This window comes from Accipiter gentilis, chromosome 7 (genome assembly GCF_929443795.1).
Source record: "Accipiter gentilis chromosome 7, bAccGen1.1, whole genome shotgun sequence".
Lineage (NCBI taxonomy): Eukaryota > Metazoa > Chordata > Aves > Accipitriformes > Accipitridae > Astur > Astur gentilis.
The window spans coordinates 32,467,157-32,488,376 of record NC_064886.1 but is presented as its reverse complement, the minus strand read 5'-3'; the positions used below and the strand labels follow the sequence as shown (position 1 = coordinate 32,488,376).

Here is a 21,220-nt window from a genome sequence, read left to right as displayed (position 1 = left end):
TCCCAAGTCCATACTAACTCTAGCCTAGCAAATTCAACTAAAGAAGCTATTTCTATCATCCTGCAGCTACAAAGAAATAAATAAAACTTAAGCTCCTATTCAATTTCATTTTGGATCTTCCTACATGGAAAACCAATACCAAAAGTTGCATATAAAAACAATGGGTTCCGATTCATTTGAAGAAGATTTTGTCATTATTGTCATATCCATGAAAATACCAGTTTTATGTGCAATCAGGGTAAAACAAAAGCAAAAAGAGGGTTAAGAGTGACTAAGGAAGGCAATGGAGAACAAAACAAAATTGTAATTATGTCATTACATATAAAGTGCCTACTTGCCACAGTGTTTTGTCCCAGTCACACTATTAAAACTGCTGTTCCTCTACTCCACTTGCTAAAAACATCACTTCAAACAGAAGAACCATAAGGTTCAGGGAAGACCAAAGGAACACAAAACTTGTATGAGGAATGAATATCTACAATTTTGAAGGCTGAAATGGAGACACCTGATTGGGGATGAGGGGAAATATCATGACAAAGGTTCATGGGCAGAGTCATAAAGTGACAAGAAAACAGGAAAAGCAAGCTATCTGTTCCAACTACAGAGGGTACAGGATTTCAAGCAGACAGAGCAGGGATGGCTTCAAGACACAGAAAAAAATATGTGTTCACAAAATACGTTGTTTGACTACGGAATTCCTTAGTGCAGGAGAAACGTTAGAAGTTTACATATGTTCCAAAATTCAACTGAACTAATTCAATTAAGTCCACAGAAAACATCTTCCTCATGAAGATCCTGATCAAAAATTGCTTGAGGCCAAAAGAATATTCTTGGAATGTACTGCTACGGGTTTTTTTACACTGTTCTTTATAGACTGGCTCTCAGCAGCTGGTAAGAACATTATGACTAAAACTAGCTTTTGCTTCTACCTCATACAAGGAGTCTTATTTTTCAAACAAAAATTACAGGTAATTTATGTCTATTAAATAACCCACTAGATTTATCTACCAGCAGAAAAATCACCTTACATTATATTTAGATATCAGACAAGTCAAAGAACAAAACACGCAAAGGAAAAAATCCTGCCTCATCACTTTTTTTTTTTCTAATTAGGTGATTTGACAGTCATCTCTTTGCATCATAATGCAGAACAAGACCAAAATACAGTTACATTAGCTATTTCCTTAAGTACTTTTACAATTGTTATAGCTTTGCAAGTACCTGTACCCAAGTGAAAGTTATATGTAAGCTCAGTTGTATTCAGGTTCCCAACAGCACTACATTTTTCAGCCATACATCAACAATTACAACTGTTTCTGTCACATGGCAGTTTTCCACTGGTATCAGCAATATAGTCAGAAAAAACAGCTTTATTATATGCTAATACTAGAAAACCTGTAACTGCCAGTGTAAACATATTAATACAGTCCTCCTCCCATTCTTGAAGTAAAGGCATCCCAATGTTCCTTGAAAGAATAATCCCCAATGAGCAAGTATATTCTTCCTAGTCAAGAATACAACAATATTTTAGGCTTCTTAAAATAAATCTGTAAAGTCTCATCTCTATTCTAAATAACCATATAGTTATGTTGAGGAAACTAACGTGTTTTAAAATTTACATATGCAAAGAGATCGATACCAGATTAATTTATTATGTTTTACATCACTATTTCGCTGCAAAATGTTCTGGATGTGCACAAATCTAACAGCAAAAAATTATTTACTGGAAGGTGGTATATTAAAAGGCAAAGCCTTAGTGCTAAACAGACAAAATTTTATTGTTCATTTGCAAACAAGAAAAGTTTTAGATACATGAAATGAGAGGTAATGAAATAAGAGCATTCATGAAAAGTGAAAACGTCAAACTGAAAACAAATACCGAATCTACTATCACAGTGCTCGTTCCACAAAAGCTGTACAGCAGTTAGTTACTACAGTGAGCTGCACTGTACGGTATTTCATACCAAGTCAACATGTTCCCAATCTAGTGAAAAGAATTGCCACTGGAGTTGAGGCATCATTTCTTGATGCAGAATTGACAAATGTCATGATTGCCAACAAACTGATACTGTGTGAATGCAAAGGGTATGGTAGAAACAACCGACCGATCATTAGGATTTGGGAAACTTCAAAAATTACTAACTATTCCTAACACACCAAATTCCCTCAGATAAAGTAAACTAGAAGCTCTGTAATCACTAATGAATTCAACTATTTCATAACCCAAGTTTAAATCTTTAGATGTGTTTGGAGAGCACACATACATATATGCACATCATCATTAAAGCCAACAATTTTAAAGTGAAGGCACCGGAAAACATACACAATGTTCTTCTACGGAGGATTTCTTCAGATTGTCAGAGCCCAAAGCTAAGGAGTTGGTTTGCTATTTTCTTCCTAAAATTAAGGACAGTTCTGCAACCTAAGTGTTTAGTTTCATCAATTTTAGTGGAAAAAACTCATGCAAGAGACACTATTTTGAAGCATAATTCTTATCAGAGGAAAAAGATCTGTCTACAAATTACTCATCACTTTCTGTTTCACTGTCTTCTGAGGACTCAACTAATTCTTCCATTACTGCAGCAGGGCAATACAGTTTTTTAGTACCTAGAAGTAATTAGCAAAGTAACATTTATAAAGCAAGAAAAAACAAGAGCTTCAGAACAAATATGTAGTAGTATTAAGAAAATCTAAACCAAGACAACACCCCACACTTTAGACTACAAACCAGACCAAAACACTAAAAAACTACTTCAAGCTGTTTTTATCTGTGCTATTGTGAGAGAAAAATACCCTACTGCCTCCAGTTCACTATTGGAGGTCCTCTCATGTATTTTCAGAGAATTTGAGCAAGCTAGCTAAGTGACACATTTCTGAAATAAACAACTGTTTTAAATATAGCCTATGCAAAAATAAGGATGCTAATAATTTTATGCATTATAAATACTGATTCATTCATTCCTTACCAACTGGAAAAGGGCTTTTATCTTCCAAATCTTCCCAGTGTTCAAAATCAAGAGAGACGTGAGGATTCTGTTGACAAAAACATTATTTGAAATACCTGCACTGACGCACAGTGAATTCAGTAACTCTCAAATTAATTTCCACTTCACCTTGTTCTTCAGTAATTTGCACCATGCTCCTTTTTTCTCTTTCACAAGAACAATAATAGCCTCTTTATCTTTAATCACACATGTAGACTTTTCTGCAAGTATATATTGATGCAGCTCCATGTCAGCCAAATAAAGTTTGTCTCCTGAACAAGCACTACATTATAAAAAAGTTTAAAAAAGTTAAATGCAAGCTGACAGTCAAATGTTTTGTTTATTATACTTAAATTTCTTAAACCTACCTGAAAACCACCTTCTCTTTAGAGAACTCACATTTACAGTCAGCTACACTTGCTATTTTTACCTTCATGGTAACAGTCTCTTCATTTTGAAACCACTTTATTTCTGGATGGAAGCTAAAATAAAGGAGGTTTAATTGGATTTATTCCAAAATAGAAAACAACTGAGTTTTAGACAAGCAGTCTCACATACAGTCAGAATTTTCCCATTAGGTTACAAACAACCAGCTAAGTTTCAGCATCTGTAAGTGTACTCAATTGTGATAATTTAACACTGAATAGCAGTGTCAGGAAAGCACATGATAGGACATCAGCCAAACTTGCTACAAAAGCACTGCAATCTCAGTCTTTGGGGGAGCCCATCTACTAGTTCAAGTGGGGAGACACACTCCATTAACTTTGATATCTAAAGGAATCAAACTTACTGCCTCGTTTAAGGATGCTATCATAGCCTAATCTTGAAATGACAAAGGAAAAGGTAACAGTAGCAAGACCAACCTCTGAAAGACAAAGTAAACTTTTCAATTGATCACAGACACAAATACACATTTCTCATCAAGATTTTTCAACCACTTATTCCACAAACTTAACCCAAAATGCTGAAAGGTTTTAACCAGTGAAAGATAAATCCTATTAGCAGACTAAAATATCCATTCACTCAGGTTAGTCCCCTTATCGTACCCTCAGTCATATCCAAACCCTCACTAACTTAACTGCTAAACCATACCTCAACATGTATTACATAATGGAGAGGATCTTAATCTGTGCTAGCCAAGCTGCAGAAGGAGATAAATATGGACTCAATCACCCTACTAAGAACTTTTCCAATATGCTAAATACAAAATACTTCCGGTACTTGCACAAGAAAGTGTTAGTCACCCATAACTAGCATTAATAGGTAGAAGAAAAAGAATGAGCTACCAAAAGAGAAGCACTGCCTAGTCTCAAAGTGTGTAAGAAATTAAAAAACTTCTCAGGATCTACTATCTGTTGACTTTGCCCACAAACCGCACCTAAGATGTCCCTCAGCATATTCATAATCAAAACCAAACCTAGCATTCATTTCCACTGCATGCTTCTCAAATTATTTATCAACAGAAATTGTCCTATCCGCAAAGGAGTAAGGATAATTAATACAGTTTCAAACAAACAAAAACCTATCACCACCACCCACCCACCACCACCACACCAAAAACCAAAAAAAAAAAAGGAAATGGGCCACAATTTTGTGTTGCAGACACATTCTCAGAATAAAACCAGATCTCTTTTTTTTTCTTTTTAAGAACAGAATCACATTAAGGGGAGAGACACAATACTGATTCACCTCATTAAATACCTATGCACAGAGACAGAAGGGTAGGAATTACAATTTAGACCTCAAACTAGGACAGTCTTTGGTTAAAACATAATCCAGACAAGTGCAAGTCAGAGTTTATATCCATGGACTGAGCTGAAAAAGTGTGTGTTTTCATTCACTTCCCAGTACTATGGTGTCTAATAAAAAATTATGTACATAATTTCAAAGGTAGTATTAACTTCCAGGAGTAAGCAAAAGACCAATTTAAATTGAGGAATTTACAAGATGATGTGTATACATATATATCTAACAGGAAGAGTAATCTCTCAAGCTCAACACTGATGTAACCAAATACTTCCATCTGTATTATACCTAATTACTCACAAAACAGACAATCTCAGTAAGGATGATTGCCCTGTTTGGCAGTTCACATTAAGAAGCAAGCATGGAAACAAATCACTCTGAATTTTTGTACCGTATATGCTGATGCAGGGTGGACTCTTCTGTTTCCTTAGTTTGAGCTACAACACCATCTAAAAGTAAGAAATCCAGAAAGATATTTTATACTTACCTATACTATAGAAACCAGATACTTCCAGAATACCCCAGTACCATCATAAAAATAACTTGCTAGCAATCAAATTACTACTGCAAGATTGTATTTGGCATTTATATTAGGTACTTCCTATTTGGAAAGATTTAATAAAGTTAATAATGCAACTGAAAAGAATATTATAGTTGGTATGAGAAAATGAAAAAAAAAAAACATCAAAAAAATGCAGTTTTCCAAGGTCAGGTAAAGGTTTCAAGACATTATTTATCTGAAACCTGAAACATGTCACTTTAGAAATTGACTAAGCGTTTCAGGGATGAAACAACTAATATTGATGTTACCATCACAGCTTGAAACACGGCAGTACAGTCACTCTACTACACCAGGAAAGAAAGCCTTCTATGATAAGCACTCCAGGATCTTATTTGACTTCTGTCTGCTGAAACTTTTTAATCACTCAGCTTTCATTGCTCCAAACTCACATGCCAGCTGCTACTAGATCATTCTCTGTCCCCCTTCTATGACAGACAGAGCCATGTGTTTTTAAGCTTCTACTGACTAAACACCACATCCTTGAGCATTAGATTAAAAAGGAAAAAAAAACCTCCCAGAGAACAATGCTGTTATTTACTTGATATTTCAAGATTTCAACCTCCTTAAACCTTATGGCCTTTGACAGGAAAATGCTCAACCTCTCCACAGAAGATATTTTCTGCTCACACATTCCATTCAGAGCCAAACAATTCCGAGTCTGAGGGACAAAATATTTCCCAAATAGTAATACAGCTATATTAACAGGGCTTACTCTCGCAGCATCTCCAGGCTGCTAACTACAAGGTATTGATGGCTTATTGTAAACATTAGCTATATGGTGCTATTCTGTACACTCAGAGAAGTCTGCATTTGGTGAAGTGACTTTTAGGTTGACATTTAAGCAGTTAAATTTAATTAGGTTTTTAAAATTTTTGGAAATAATGAGAAGGTTTACCACACCGATGATCCTTTCAGTAGAATTTTCTTGTATTGACATATTCTGTGGATTGGACACATTCTTTGGACCAGCTGTATCCTCCTTTATGCTTCTGAACACAGAAAAAGACATTTTTAAAAGAAAGGGTTTAAATATGTTTAATATTTAAAGGATTCTAAACCATAGTTGGAAATTCTTTTGAAGTTAAGTTTTTCTTTCTAATATATACAAAAAATATAATAAAATGCACTTCTGGCAAACCATAAATCTCACCACAGGCTTACTGAACTTCAGTAACTCAGTAAGAAGCATTTATACAGAAATCCAAGTTAGGAGAACATTTAAAATTCTGATGGTACCAGCATTTCCTTTGAATCACAAAAATCTATTTGCCTTACTGTGTGTGATAGACCTAGCAGGAAAATTATTCCCTTTCACAAAGGATTCCAGTAGGGCTGGGAGCTTTTTGGTTGTATTTAATTTTGACTTGGAAAAAGTAAAAATTTCAGAATACTCAAAGTTCTGCACCTATTAAGAGACCTCTGGTTTTCCAGCTGTACAGCTAGGGGCTTCACTAGCTGGACTCAAGATTCAGGAAACACTGCAACTACTTGAGAGCTCAGAGATAGGCACCACGACCCTCTGTTCTGCAACAGCCTCGGAAGTCTGTCAGAATATTACTTAAAAGAACACAGCACTGCATAATATTGGAACAGTAAGTCATCTGTTCAATGGAAAAATACTTTCTTCCATTACCTCCAAACACCTAGTGGCATTAAGAGGACTGAAACCAGTCTAGTCAGCCATCACCTAACGTTTCAGTCTGCAGAAATAAATACTAACTTTTAAATTAATTCATATTGTAGATTCAGTATTAAATACCTGTGCAGTCATCTTTATTCAGAACTGACACGGCTTATCTTAATTACTTTGGAGGTAAATTAGTAAGATTAAAGTAATTTTCATCTTGAACAAGAGATAACTTTAACCACTTCCAACTTTAAAAAAATGCTTGTCAGCTTTTCTGAGTAATTTTGACTAAACAATTCTTTGAGGCTAGGTAAAATACAGCACAGCAAGTTCAACTTAGAGTATTTTTTAGAAACTATTTCTGAGCTATATACTTGAAGGAATCACACACTTTTTTTAAAAGGGTCTCATATGATTTACTGAATAGCTTTGGAAAGCCAAAGTCTGAGAGAGTCTAATCTTACACTAAAGCACCCAAAGTTATACAGAAATGTTTAATTACTCACATGCCACACAGAAACCCTAAAAACAGCCATCAGGCAAGAAGGTGCCTCACCAGGCTGGTAAGAGGCTGAAAACTGGGCAAATAAAGTTAGACAAAAGCCTTGTACGTGGAGTCTGCAATGAAGCACCCAAAATTGACACAACTAACATGTAACTGCATCTTCTGCAACAAGTAGAAGATACTCCTGCCAAAAACCCCACTTATCAACCTAGGCCTAGTACCTCTCCAACTGTGGAAACACTTGGAATGAAAGACAGCCTGTGTTTCTGAAACACCATTAATCAGAAGTGACTGGAGTATTTGTCAAGTCTTCATGGGACAATATCCAAAGATCATGTAAAGAGACTAAAGGATCTACTGCTTTGATTGTGCATCTGTTGAACAGTCAACAAGGTAGTAAATTAGAGAGCTGCCTATGCATTAGAGATGGGCCACGACCTCCTCCATTATCATAAAAAAAGTTTGGAGAGAAGGCCCAGAGACAGAATGGCTTTATTCATAAGTGACGGATTATCCCAAAGCAAGGATACTGCTTATATCCATAGACCATGTCACCTTGGAAATAAAGATGTGAGCCATTTTCTTCCCAGGATAAAAATGTTTGTTAAGGCTATTAAAACTGAACTTGATCTTGCTGACAAGTGCTGTTTACAACATGCAAAATTGTGCCAAGCTTGCCTGAAAGGCTGTGCAGCCTACATATGATAAGGTCTGCTGGTCTAGAAGACTTAATATCTGTGAGAAAGTAGAACACCACTTTCATTCTGGTCACAGAGGTAAGATCCTTGCACTGCACATGACAAACTACATGCATTTAATTAACTGAAGAATCTTGTTGGCTTTGGAACTAAGAAGAGGGAGATCAAGGAACAGTTACAGAGAGAACAGCACTCTCTAGCAAGGACATATAGTTGAAGTGAATGGCTGAGCCAAAAGAACAGAAAGCTTACCCACTATACTGAGTGCTGCTTGATGAACTAATGGGAGGGGATTTGGGCTGCTGATGTCAGGAGGAGTTCTGCAACATAGGCAGCTCACCAAGTAGTTCAGAGAGAAATGACTGTTTTCAAAATAGCATGAAAAGAATTCTTTATCTTTGTGTTATTTTAGAAAATCTTTTACTGGGCAGCAGCATTCTTTGATGCAATTATCATGACCAGAGTAAAACAGGATATAAGTATTACAGGTACCTGTTAAGTAATGAGCCATACTCATAGCCATGAAGGACAATTGGTAAGAGACTACCACATTGCACACATAAATCCTAGACAAAAACAGAGTAATACAGAATGCTTGTTGAACTAGCACAGATTAAGGGAAAGCAAAGTGATGTGCCACAAACTAAGAAGCGTAAATTTCTTTTATAAAATTTAAATCTGCAATGAAGCATCTGAAATCTGCATAATCAACATGTAACGAAGCATATTGTATAAGAGGGAGAAGATATTCTTGCAAAAAACAGAAGTGGAGTTACTCAGTCAATTTCACCTTAGGGGAGCTCTTTCGGTCCCCTTTAACAAGTACCTTACTAAAAAAGACTGCAGTCAGTTCTGAATGTTTCAGCAGTAGTATCAGGCTTCGTGAATCTAGTAAGAGTAATCCATGCAGTTGCATTCATTACAGACATTTGAGATGGAACTGTCGCGCACAGCACCACAATCAAGTTGTCTGGTCTCTGGCTTTACATGCTCTGGTGACCATTAGGAAGTTACCAACCTTCCTGTTCAGTAACAGCATGAAAGAAGAAATAAATTCAAAAATATCGGGCCTGAGGTAGCAGAAACCTCAAAGCCTGAGTCTCCTCTATAAGGAATAAAACCTGAAAAAAAGCCTTCCAAGCATCAACAGTGCAAACACTGTTCTCAAATACTGATTTTTAAGGTTGAACAAAATATGGGAAAAACCAAATCCTTTTGTTAGGATTAAACTCTGGTACAGTTCTAGACAGAAATGCAGGAACTTCAATTTAAGATGAAAGCGGACTATGGAGGAGATTAGGCTTCCTCATCTTGCTGACTGGCTAAATCACAGAAACAGCAGCCTTAATTAACTTGCCCAACCCTAAGACAACACATTCAGTGCCCATGCTGGTATTCCAGGATCTTTTTTTGTTTATGAAGCAGTATTTATTCCCTGAAAGAAAATATTTGAGATTTCCCTCTTCCTTGTAAATATTAAAAAAAACTTTGTTGGTCAGACAACAGCATTTAAATTATATTTTCAATGATGGCTGTCCAAACTGGAGAGCCATAAGTGGCTAAAGAAACTCCTGAACAAGGTGCCACACAAAGGCCAGAACAAAAAAGCTACAGATGTCTTGCTCATAAGCATTTTAAACTAAGGGTCCTAGGATCCAGAACAGACCACAATGAGATATGCCCTTTCACCACATACAAATTTACTCAGTTCTAAAAGTTTACAAGGCAAGGAAAAAAAGCCCCAACTGTACAGTGCTGTTACTGCAAAAACCATCATCTAGTCATACTCATTAGATGTATGACCCTAATCCTTTTAAAGTAAACTGTTTACCTTTTCCAGCTTGAACTCTGCAGTTGTACAAACACCAATAGTATGCTCTACTGTACTGACTGGTAAGCATTCAAGAAAGCCATTGATCATAATAAAAGATAATAGAATTTTAATTCAGACTACACAGTTTTATGATAAACTTGACTATCTACAAATACTAGTTAAATTTCCTAGAATTGGTATTTTTCTTTCCATGATGGTTATGTGGGTAATGAATAGTTAAAGGAAAGCAGACATATCACAAACACTACTATCTCTGAGAATCACATTCAGTAATATTAATCATGAAAATATCAGTTAAAATTAAGTAATAGAATTTTTTTCTTAGTAAAGTATATGCTGAAAAAAATTTGTAAACACTTACAAAGGCTCCAAGTTCTTTACATCATCTAACACTTTTATGTGTCCGCACAACTTCTGAAGTTGTGTTATATGTTCTGGATTATCAGTTCCCAGACCCGTAGACAAAATCTCAGATCGAATGTTGTATTCGTTGACCGACATCTTCAAATCTGAAAGCCTGGTAACCCGGACCTTGAATTATAAAACATACTAAATGGAAACCATAGTTCATAAATGGTCTCTCCCCCAACTCTAAGCTGTTCTTTAAGTAAAACTTTAAACACCACAATTTATTTATACCTCTAAGCAATTAATTTTCTCTGATCCTCAAACAGGAGCCTAACCATGTTTAATTGTTTTCAAAGTATCACCACCTTCTTTGTTGTGATAATGGCTCAAGTAACTAGTAGCTGGTTCCATTTAACAGAACCAAGACAGCAATGAAGTAAACAATCCTAGCCTTGATTACACAAATTACAGCCAAAATCATAGCAAATCAAAACCATATAGCGAGAATAACTTCTAGACCCAAATAACAAAAAAAAACCTGCTGGGGCAGGGAGGGGCAGTGGTGTGCATGGTAAAAAAAACCCAAAACCTAAACAAAACCAAAAGCATAGAAATTGGAGAAAGGTTGAGATATACCATATAGGAAAGGAAGCTACTAATGAGAGTTACTTCCAGATCATTTCTCTTTCCACTTTGTTTTTCAGCTGACTGAACGATCAGATGGAAAACATAGCATGACACATTCCAAAACACAGGAATAACTGTACTTTGTGGCAGGACCAAGCAGCCACAAGAGGCACATCACAATCCTGAGGTATAGGGAGACCCTTCTGATGAACTTGTCCAGATCATAAAAAACCAAAACCACCAAAACCAAAACAACCCCCACAAACCCCTCAACTTGTGAGCTACCTTTGATAACAATTCTTCACAGAACTCCTTGCTCATAAAATGAAGTTATTTCTTAACAGACATCATAAAAATGCAACTAGCTTGTTCATACTGTTAGTAAAGGCTTAAAAAGACACCTGATTTTTTGTCCTTTGATGTAACTATCAGAATAGATTCCTGCCTTTCAAAAAAATCTCCTTTCAAATAAAACACAGCCCTAAGGCAATCTCCGACCTGCAAAGTTTTGGGAAAACAGGAGAATACTTTGAGGAAACATCTTCGCATAGATGACATATTTTAACTTTTCCCTAGCTACCCCCTTTCCAGTCAGCACTACCAACAGGAATGCTTGGTCCAGGCCAGTACTGCCTTTCTTACAGGCCAGGGAAAATGACAGAACAACAGAAACGTGGCACCAACTGCAACATTTTAATTTCAGGAAAACCTAAAAAAAATATCAACTCTAAGAACACCGGTTATTAAAGCAGTGTCATCACATGTCTGAGATTACTACAATGAGAAGGTGCAAAAAAAAAAAAAAAAAAAAAAAATCTTACTAATCTGAAAGGTCAGAATGACAGCCTTCATACCCAACTGATGGTTACAGGTCCTCTTTTGAATGCTGACACAAAGAAATTCAGTTTATGAAGAAAAACGCACAACACTACACATTAAGACTCTGCAAGACCGAGAAGTCTTCTAGATGTTAGCATAAGTAAAATTGTAAAAAAAAAAAAAAAAAAAAGTCCAAGAACAAGAGCACCCATTCTTCTTCTGAGGGGGGAAAAAAAAGCTTGAAAGTGTTTTTTAATTTGCAGAAAAATTTAGACTAAAACTAACTCTAAACTAGTGCAAGAACCATAAAAGACAACATATATTTAGAAATATGAACAGAATAAATTAAGTCTAGTACAAGAGATCTTAGGTATCAGCAATCTTGGAGGATTAAAGTTTCATTCTTTCAGACGAATGTGTGAGGAACTACCGAATTGATTTTATGAGACAAAGCCCTAAAAGCTAGTACTTCCAAAATATACTTTTGTTATGACCTTTGTGGAATAGTCTGGATTACATTTATAATTAATTTGGTGCTCTGTTACTGGGGCACGTTCAGCTCTCCAGATTTAAAGTTCGAGTCTTAGTCATGTATTCCACCAATATACAAGTATATATATACACACACAAACACACACAAGATGTACATATATATGTATATATACACAAGACAGATATATCACAGAACAATTGAGGTTGGAAGGGACCTCTACAGGTCATCTTGTTCAACCCCCTTGCTCAAGCAGGGTCACCTAGAGTCAGCTGCCTAGGACCATGTCCTGATTACTTCTGAGTATCTCTCAGGATGGAGACTACAGCCTCTGAGCAACCTGTTGCAGTATTCAGACACCATCACAGTAAAATAGCCAACAGTACTATGTGAATACCATGTAAAATTAAATTAAAATAGGAATGGACAGAAGGAAAGAGAAGAATAGGTGCTCTTGTTGTAAAGGAGTTTAGATACAAATATTTTGTAATGCTACAATTCTATACCTACCATGGGGTCAACCCAAGCTGTATTTCCTAAGGTATGTACTATTTTTGCTTCATGTAGTTTTCCTTTAATTTTGTGATGAATATAATGAGTTACCTAGGAAAAACAAGTTTTCACTGCACTTGATACGTATACCAACATAACTTTACAGTTACTTTAATTATAATGAAACAATCTCCTGATCTTAACAATGAAAAGGGTATTCAATAAATAAAACCAGTTTTGAGTAAACTAGTGAAATACTCAAACTTTACTGTAGGATAAAATAGTATTAGCCTTTAAGGAAGGAGCTTCCTTAATGGAAGAATACTCAAACACAGGTCAATTTACAAAGGTTAACCTTCCCCTGTTACTCCCCACAGATTCAAAGGCAGCAATAACTTGTTCTCGAAGAAGCCATTTAAATCAGAGAAGAAAATCCCATAAATTTCACTTTATTTTGTACAAAACCAAGAAATCTGACTTCTTAGAACTTGGCCCAATAGCAGGTATTTATTGGTATTACTAATAATCAATGAATTTGATAACTAAGTTTGCAGTTCATAACTGTCATCTTGTAGAAAATAACACACAGAGAGAAATTCAAGAACATAAAGGAAATACCATGCGAAACCTGGTAGATATTACCTTTGGGTTCCATTCAATTTCATTATCAATGGGTTTCACTCTACAAACTACAAATTCCACAGCCTGAGGTGGCAGACACTGAAACTCTGCAGGTAAGTGAAGCAGCTGATAGCTCTGAACTTGACTTGTTCTGCCTTCATCTATGTATTTAATTTTGACGTTAAAGAACAAATTTTCCTCTTCTTTTGGAGAAATCTCTAGTACCTGAACCCTTCATACAGTAGGAGGAGAAACACAGAATTATTATTCATATAATCAGTTGTAAGTAGGTTTTTTTCTTCTTTAAACAAGAGTAGTTTAAAAAAGGCATTTTCATACCAAAATATCGATCTGTGTGTGCATATGGGTAGTCATTCTGTTTTCCATTTGGTAACTTAAAGAGAGTAAAAGGTGATAGCTTTTTAAAGAATGATTGGAAAAGCAGAGATTTTTTTGCTGTTTTTGGGGGCGGGTTGACTTTTTTTAACTAAACAGTGAAAGTTTTAAATTACTTTGCATTAAAAAGTACACATGAATAATATAAAAACCCCAATATTTTTACCTGTGAAAAAGTGTTTTCTCACATAATCCATAAAATGCCAGCTTCTCCACGTTTTTAACAGAAATTTTATTGCTAGGTTTCTTAAAATACTCATTAATTTCTTCAGCAAGAATTGTATACTGGTCCTTTTGTTTATCTACTATTCGACCAAAGTAGTTTGTTGCATTTACAATGTGGAGAGGCAGTATCTGAAAGCATAAAGTACATCTGAAAAAAGGAGGACCGGATGATTTCTTAAATTAATGAAATATAAGTTTTCAAATTCAAGATCACCTCCCTCTTTCCAGCCCAAAGAGGTAACAGATGCTGCTACATACACACATTTCAGAAGATTATGAGTTATTATATTGTTCATAATCTTATGAATAATACTAACCACCCATTGTCCAGTTAACAGTGGACAGAAATTTATAGAGCAAGAACTGTTAGGTCTCAGTTGGTGGTATTCCACTGAAATGAACAAACAGTTAACTATACTATCACCTGCCAAGCCACTAACCACTAAGACATTTCACACCATTTGTGTTCTCCAACTTAAAGCAAATTTTAGAAGAACTGACTGAGGAAAGACGAGGCCTTCACTCTTTTTGCACTCAAATTACTTAAATGAAAAACTATGAATATACTACTATCAACACCAATGCATAAAGGACTGGGTCCATTCCATCCAAAGGGTCATGCCAGGCAGAAATATTAAGATACAGCTGCGTGCATGAGGCCAGACGTGGTAGTAAGAGGACCAGAAAGGTAATTTCCACTTAAAAAAATCCTAAAAAAGCACAATACAACTTGAGGTACTTAAAGGAAGGAACCATTAGATGGGGTTCCAAACAAAAAAACAGGAAGTGAATACTTAAAGTGGTAACTGATTTGCAGAACAGACACCCAGGCTCTGCAGCCAGCAGAAGTAGATGAGGAAATCTAAGAGGCCACAACTGCTGTCTTGAGTGCACCCCAGATAACTGCAAGTTTCTAACAAGAGTGTCATGAAATCTGTCCACTATATCCAGAAAATCCATCCAGCACCAAAACCAGATACATGTAAGGTTGTCAAAAGGTCTGAACTCATACCTACCAACAAAAGCTTATTTATTAGGCAGAAGTGGAGTAACACCAAAGAATCCACCCAGTTCTCCTTATTTTCTATTCTAACAACCTATGATTTTTGGGAATGGATAACACCCATTAACTGCATGACCTGAAGGCACCTGAATTCTGCAAAAGACAGGACAGGAAGAAGGCAGAAGCAGCTCATCCGAATGTAAGGCATCCAGCACTTCTTAGACCTAAGTGCTAACTTTGGAAGGAAGCACCAACATCTAAACACTTGTCCCCAGCAATCATTGTCCAGCAAGGAGACAAGACAGACTGTACAATACTGCTATACAGGAAGACACTCCAGTATAGAAGAGACTGAAGAGTCAGGTGAAGAGAGCTGGAGATACAAACTGTTACTGGGATGTGAAGAAACACCATAGCAAAGTCAACCCAATAACCATGAATGTTTCATGATTGTGAAACTATTTAAAAAAATCCATTTAGAACAGTATTCTATATCACAATGGTTTTCAAAAAGCTCTGACATCTTAGAGTAGGACATAACTGTTCCATCTAGAAGATAAGGGTAGAGGTGTATCCCATTTTCTGTGGATACTGCAAATGAAAATACTAGTTTCAAATGACAAAGGCAAGAATATGCTCATTTTTCAGCAAGTTTGTGTGAACACATCAGCTAAGAAAAAATCCTCACTTCCAACAAAACATGCGTCATCTTCCACTGCAACTTCTCTTCACTCCAAAAGATTAATTTATGTTTCCTCTACAATAAATATAATTAAAGTTTATAGGAACTTTAACCTTTGTTAATTTTGGTATATGGTCTCAATTTATAGAGGAAAGGAATAAACAGAACCTAAGCCCTCTTCCCATGGAACAGGAATCTTCAGTGCAGAAGACAATCTCAGGCAAACTCAGAATCACCTGCAAAACAACTTCAGTTCAAGCTAAGGATTAAGGGAAAAATCTGGCACACTTATTTATGCAAGGGAGAAAGGAAAAAAGCTAAAAAATAACAAACATCCAAGAGATATAGTATGCATACTACAGTAATATTTATGTAATACAAAAAATAAGTAATATGCTAAGTAGCTATTTCAGACCTGTCTTATTGTTACCCAAAACCAAAGTAAATAATAACAACTTACTGTCACACATCCAGGTGTCTGTATAATTTTATCTGGTATATTCTGGCACACATCTGTTTGTAGATTAATTTGATGACGATCTGGACACACTGTTCTACTCCTACACATTAAGAAAACAGTTTTAGAAGACAGCTCTTTGTTTTCAGTTGTAAACTATTTTGATGTGACTTAAAACAGCTTTAAGCACTCAAATTTCATCAGCCCTCAATATTCAATCTCTGTCTCAAATAGCACCAATGACTCTGGGGGTTAGACAGAAATGGCCAAAAAGCTCTTGGTGGAAAAGTTTGTACAACAAAACAAAACACACCAGAAAACTTGTTTCAGAGTAAAACAAACACTAACATTGAATTTTTTGTTACTTGCAAGAAGTTATCTACACTAGAAGTCGTACCTGAGAATACTTTAGCTTTCTCCTTCAAGCACTACTTACAATCCAGTTACACAGAGCTCAGAGAAGTCATCATCTACTTACCCACTCTGGAGGAAAGGAGACGACAGGGGAGAGAGTAAAGCACAAGCCTTGTGCAATTATAGTTAGAATGCTAATCAAAACAATGGCTTAAAGTTCCCTCAAGTACATCTGTGTAGGGGTTAATAAAGAATTATGCTACTATGTCAGACTGTGTATGATTGGTCTCCATAACAATATTAATATTTGTGTTTTCATAAAAGTACCTAAGAGTGAAACAGATGCAACACTGACCAAAAAAAAATCAAAACCAAAAAACCATGATCAAAACCTGGTTTGAATAAAAGTATCCAACAGGAAAATTCATTAAGGGTAGAAGCAGTCATCATTCAGGGCATATAATGCCTTCCTGTGTTAGTACAGGTGTCAATTAAACTTGGTATTTCCTTACTTGCAAGTCCCAAACATTTTAAGATAGGCACACAGTGGCCTTGAAAATTTCTTATCTTCCTCAGCTTCTAGCATCTTGGCCGTAAAATCATGCAGTTCTGGTGGAATTTCAGCTTCTGCATGCTGCAAATAGTGCAGGATCCCAAGTGCATGACATGCATTGTTGTTTTCTGTTAGGAGAATGACTGACCTTGCCTTTGTATATTGCTGATCTACAGAAGAATCCTAAAGAAAAAAAAAATATTTTTTTTAAAAGCTTTTATGTATCCACCACTTAATAACCAAATGTAGTATTAACCTGTTAAAGATTTACTCAAACCTTTATCACATTACAGAAGTTGTCAGACATGCTGTGTAGACGTTGACCAAAGACTCCTGGAGAAGGAAAACTGAAGTGTATCACGCAAGTTGCATCTGTAATTCTCAAAGACTGCATGCAGTCATCTGTTAAAACTAAGCACATGTTTTATACACACATAAGATAACTGTAATACTTCAAGCACGTGAAGTATCACATCACATTAGCAATGGCTGTTTCCTTCTCCCCATCCATTAACTTAAGAATGAAGAAAAAGGTCTTTTCCCAATACACTTACATAAGACATTGTATTTCTTCAGTCAATATGCTTCATAACTGTATGGTAGAAACAGCATTTCATGTTAAGTTTCTAATTGTCTAGCATAATTCTATATCTCATATCAGCATCATGGAATAAAAAGAATTGCCCACAGCCAAGTGCTTCACAACAGTACGACAGAAACCACTTCAAGTAATGCAGGAATGCTAACACCTTTGTATTAACCTACAAAGTAGAAGTACTTAAGTCAATCTTTTTGCTTTTGAAATACAAAATGGAAAAAATTAAGTTTGAAACTGGGTAAGACTCTTTGCTACTGCAAATAACTTGAAAAATAAAATTCTACCAGAATGTAAGGGAAATGATTACAACAACAAGTCTTTGGAGTTTCTAAATTATTTCAAAATTAAAATATCTTCTGTAGTAGGAGAGAATTGTGAAATTATGGAAATTCTCTGAAAGTACTAGCAGTTCTTTTAACTAATGCATCAAAAAAATGCCAAACCTCCTTTATGTTCCCTCTAATAAGTAAGGTTTTTCCTCGCAGCAGTTAACCCTGGGACCCAGGAACAACAACAACAAAAGACTAGCTGTAGCACTAATAAGTAAAGGGATAACTAAAAAGAATTCATAAGGAACTGACCATGTGGAAGTGATGACATAACTTAGTGTAAGTATTTAGTGTAGAACATGAGTCACCAAGAAGACATAATCACAAGCAGACAAAGAGAAAATACTCACCTAAGACAACATGAGTGCCAGAACTATACTTTTTTGTCCATTGCTCTATGATATACTTGAGACTACACTCACTCTTTTCATGTATTTTCAAGGAAAATATTGAGTTGCTCTTCAGTACCTGGATGACAAAGTTGTATGTTCTTCCAATACAGCAACAACTGCTCTAATAAGATAAACTATTTAGTAGAGTTTATTAGTATCTACCATATCTTAGCTACCGTCAAAGGAGCCAAGCGAAGGAGTTAATGAAATTTAGGTTGCTTACATATATATATTAAAAAAAAAAGATAGAGATTATGGAGATTAAGCTTATTAATTTCCCATGTAAAAAGAAAGCTAATAAAGCTCAGGCTCCTATGAATTAATACATTAAACCAACATTTAAGAAAGTACACATTCCACTTGAAGCTTTTCCCCACGATTAAGGTGTCCCCTCTATTTTAAGTGGATTCTATCATCTAACAACATGCAGGCTCACATTTCAGTCTCTCAGAAAAAGCACCGCCTCACTGATCTACCCATATTTAACTTGCATGAATGTAGTATTCTCAAAAGGCTTTACGTATTTGTCAGTTTCAACGTTCACAGATTAATCACTACAAAACCCTTGGTTATTTGGTAAACTGGCACATCTAATGAACTAAGTTAACACTTTAAAATATTTTTGTAGACCATTTAAGATATTTGAAGCTGGTGTACACAAGGATTACTATAAACACCCTCAATACTTCTTTAGCATCAATACTCTTTAACTGGTGGTGGGGTTGGTTGTGATATGCTTGAAGAAATTAACCCTCAAATATTAAAGGAAAACATGTTAGAAAGTCACAAGACAAAAACAGATTTGCTTCCATTAACAATCGTCAAAGATTAAACATTCCAGATACACTAACATTTACATAAGAAGAATACTCTAAACATCACTGGATCTATTCCAGCTTCTGGAAGGGAATACATTCCTACATTTCAGGACTGACATATCTCTTCCTATGACATCTGAACAATCCAGCCACATATCCTCTTGCTATCCCATCCTTTAAGCTATTGCTGAAGGTTTTAATTCTAATATCCTCATAGCTTGCCCCCTTTAGCAGCATTATCACCATCACCCTATCCAAGGTTAACAGAACTGCTTCCCAGTCAAATCAGATTGCACTCCTCTTACTTCACACTGTTGGAGGACCAGCAAAGAGACAATGAAAATACAGTTGAGATTTCTCTATTGCTATGTTGTTACATATATTCATTGCTATAGTATCTGAAGAAAGAACTACTGCAGGAAAACTCCTCCTTAGTCTCTACCTCTGAAGTGCTGAGTATACAATTCCACAAAAAAGGTGGGGAATGGGAGCACGTTCTATTGCAGGTAACTTTGAAGCAGCTTTATGCCAGTTTTTAAGAAAATATATATTAATCATGCTATCATCCCTCCATGTCTTATGACGTGAAGCCTAACTAAATTCTAACAGACTTTCACAGGATGACAGAAAATGTTTCTTTCACATCAGAGAAATGGCCTTTTACAATTTCAACTAGTCCAGAGTAGAAAGCAACAGAATAGAACTTCTTAACACAGTGGCTTAAGTTTTTTCTCCCCATACCACTCCTGGAAATTGTAAAAAATAATATAAAAAAAACTTAACAGAACTTCCGCTGGAAAAAAGTGAGTTTGATTCAACTCAAAGTTCCAATCTGACACACAGAACATACCTAAGAATTTAGTGATGAATGCATTCTATGCCAGACATTCCTGTCACTTCGGCTTATCTCCTAGTTGGCAGAAGGGCAGGATTAGGGCTATTTTTAGCAGAAATAATTAACTTCCAAATTCATGCTTTTTTGCTCTCAGAAGCCAAGATATTTCAGTTTGTTATAACTTAACAATTAAAAAGCACTTATCTATGTAAATTTAAATACCTTCTTACCTTATGAATCATTTCTACTTCATTTACTGAATTAGTGAATACCAGCACCTTCTGAAGATTATTGTGGGTAAAATCCAGTATTTTAAGTAACACAGCAGTTCTCTCACTGTCCATGCAAGGCTGCACGACCTAGAAGCAGATACAAGAGGGCTGATAATTCACGTAATCTATACACATTTCACTATTGTCATGTTTTAACCCCAGCCAGCAAATAAGCCCCACGCAGCTGCTCATGCACTGCCCCCACTCTGCCATAGGATGAGGGAGAGAATCAGGAAAAAAGTAAAACTCATGGGTTGAGATAAAGACAGTTTTATGAGACAAAAAATGAAGGGAAAATAAAATAATAATAGAATACATAAAACAAGTGATGCACAATACAGTTGTTCACCACCCACTGACTGATGCCTAGCCAATCCCCGAGCCGTGGTACCCCCTCCCCGCCCCCCCAACTCCCCCCAGTTTATATACTGGGCATGACATAACATGATATGGAATACCCCTTTGGCTCATTCGGGTCAGCTGTCCTGGCTGTGTCCCCTCCCAGCTTCTTGTGCACTCCCAGCCTCCACTGGCAGGACATATGAAAAGCTGAAAAGTCCTTGACTTAATATAAACACTGCTTAGCAACAACTAAAACATCAGTGTGTTACCAAAATTTTTCTCATCCAAAATCCAAAACACAGCACTATACCAGCCGCTAAGAAGAAAATTAACTTTATTCCAGCTGAAACCAGGACAACTATAAAATTCTTCTTTTAGTAAGCACTAAGCATTGCTATATAATACCAAACAGAATTCAGTAAATGGTGGCTCAAGTAAGTGGTAGGTCTTGTGTTAAACTTACGAAGGATACAACTTGCACAAAAGGTATGCATTTAGGACAGCTCCCAGAAGCATAATTAAAAATCCATCACAATCAAAATCCCACATTGAGATTTTTCATTCATTTAACTTTAGGCGATTTATCAATCTTTAAGCTTGGCATTTTCAAG

At 36.0% G+C, this 21,220-nt stretch overlaps 1 protein-coding gene across 1 annotated transcript in view; it reads right to left on the bottom strand.

Moving 5' to 3' along the window:
* Nucleotides 1–2,434: 2,434 nt before the first annotated feature.
* TDRD12 (tudor domain containing 12) overlaps nt 2,435–21,220 on the bottom strand; it is a 37,818-nt gene continuing 19,032 nt past the window's right edge. The window contains 16 exon segments of the mRNA XM_049804648.1: nt 2,435–2,607; nt 2,967–3,033; nt 3,114–3,267; nt 3,353–3,466; nt 5,122–5,179; nt 6,188–6,202; nt 6,205–6,281; nt 10,318–10,487; nt 12,751–12,843; nt 13,375–13,585; nt 13,916–14,103; nt 16,120–16,219; nt 16,983–17,206; nt 17,301–17,434; nt 18,301–18,418; nt 20,226–20,354. Coding sequence (XP_049660605.1) covers nt 2,522–2,607; nt 2,967–3,033; nt 3,114–3,267; nt 3,353–3,466; nt 5,122–5,179; nt 6,188–6,202; nt 6,205–6,281; nt 10,318–10,487; nt 12,751–12,843; nt 13,375–13,585; nt 13,916–14,103; nt 16,120–16,219; nt 16,983–17,206; nt 17,301–17,434; nt 18,301–18,418; nt 20,226–20,354 — 1,938 coding nt within the window. The 3' untranslated portion in view covers nt 2,435–2,521.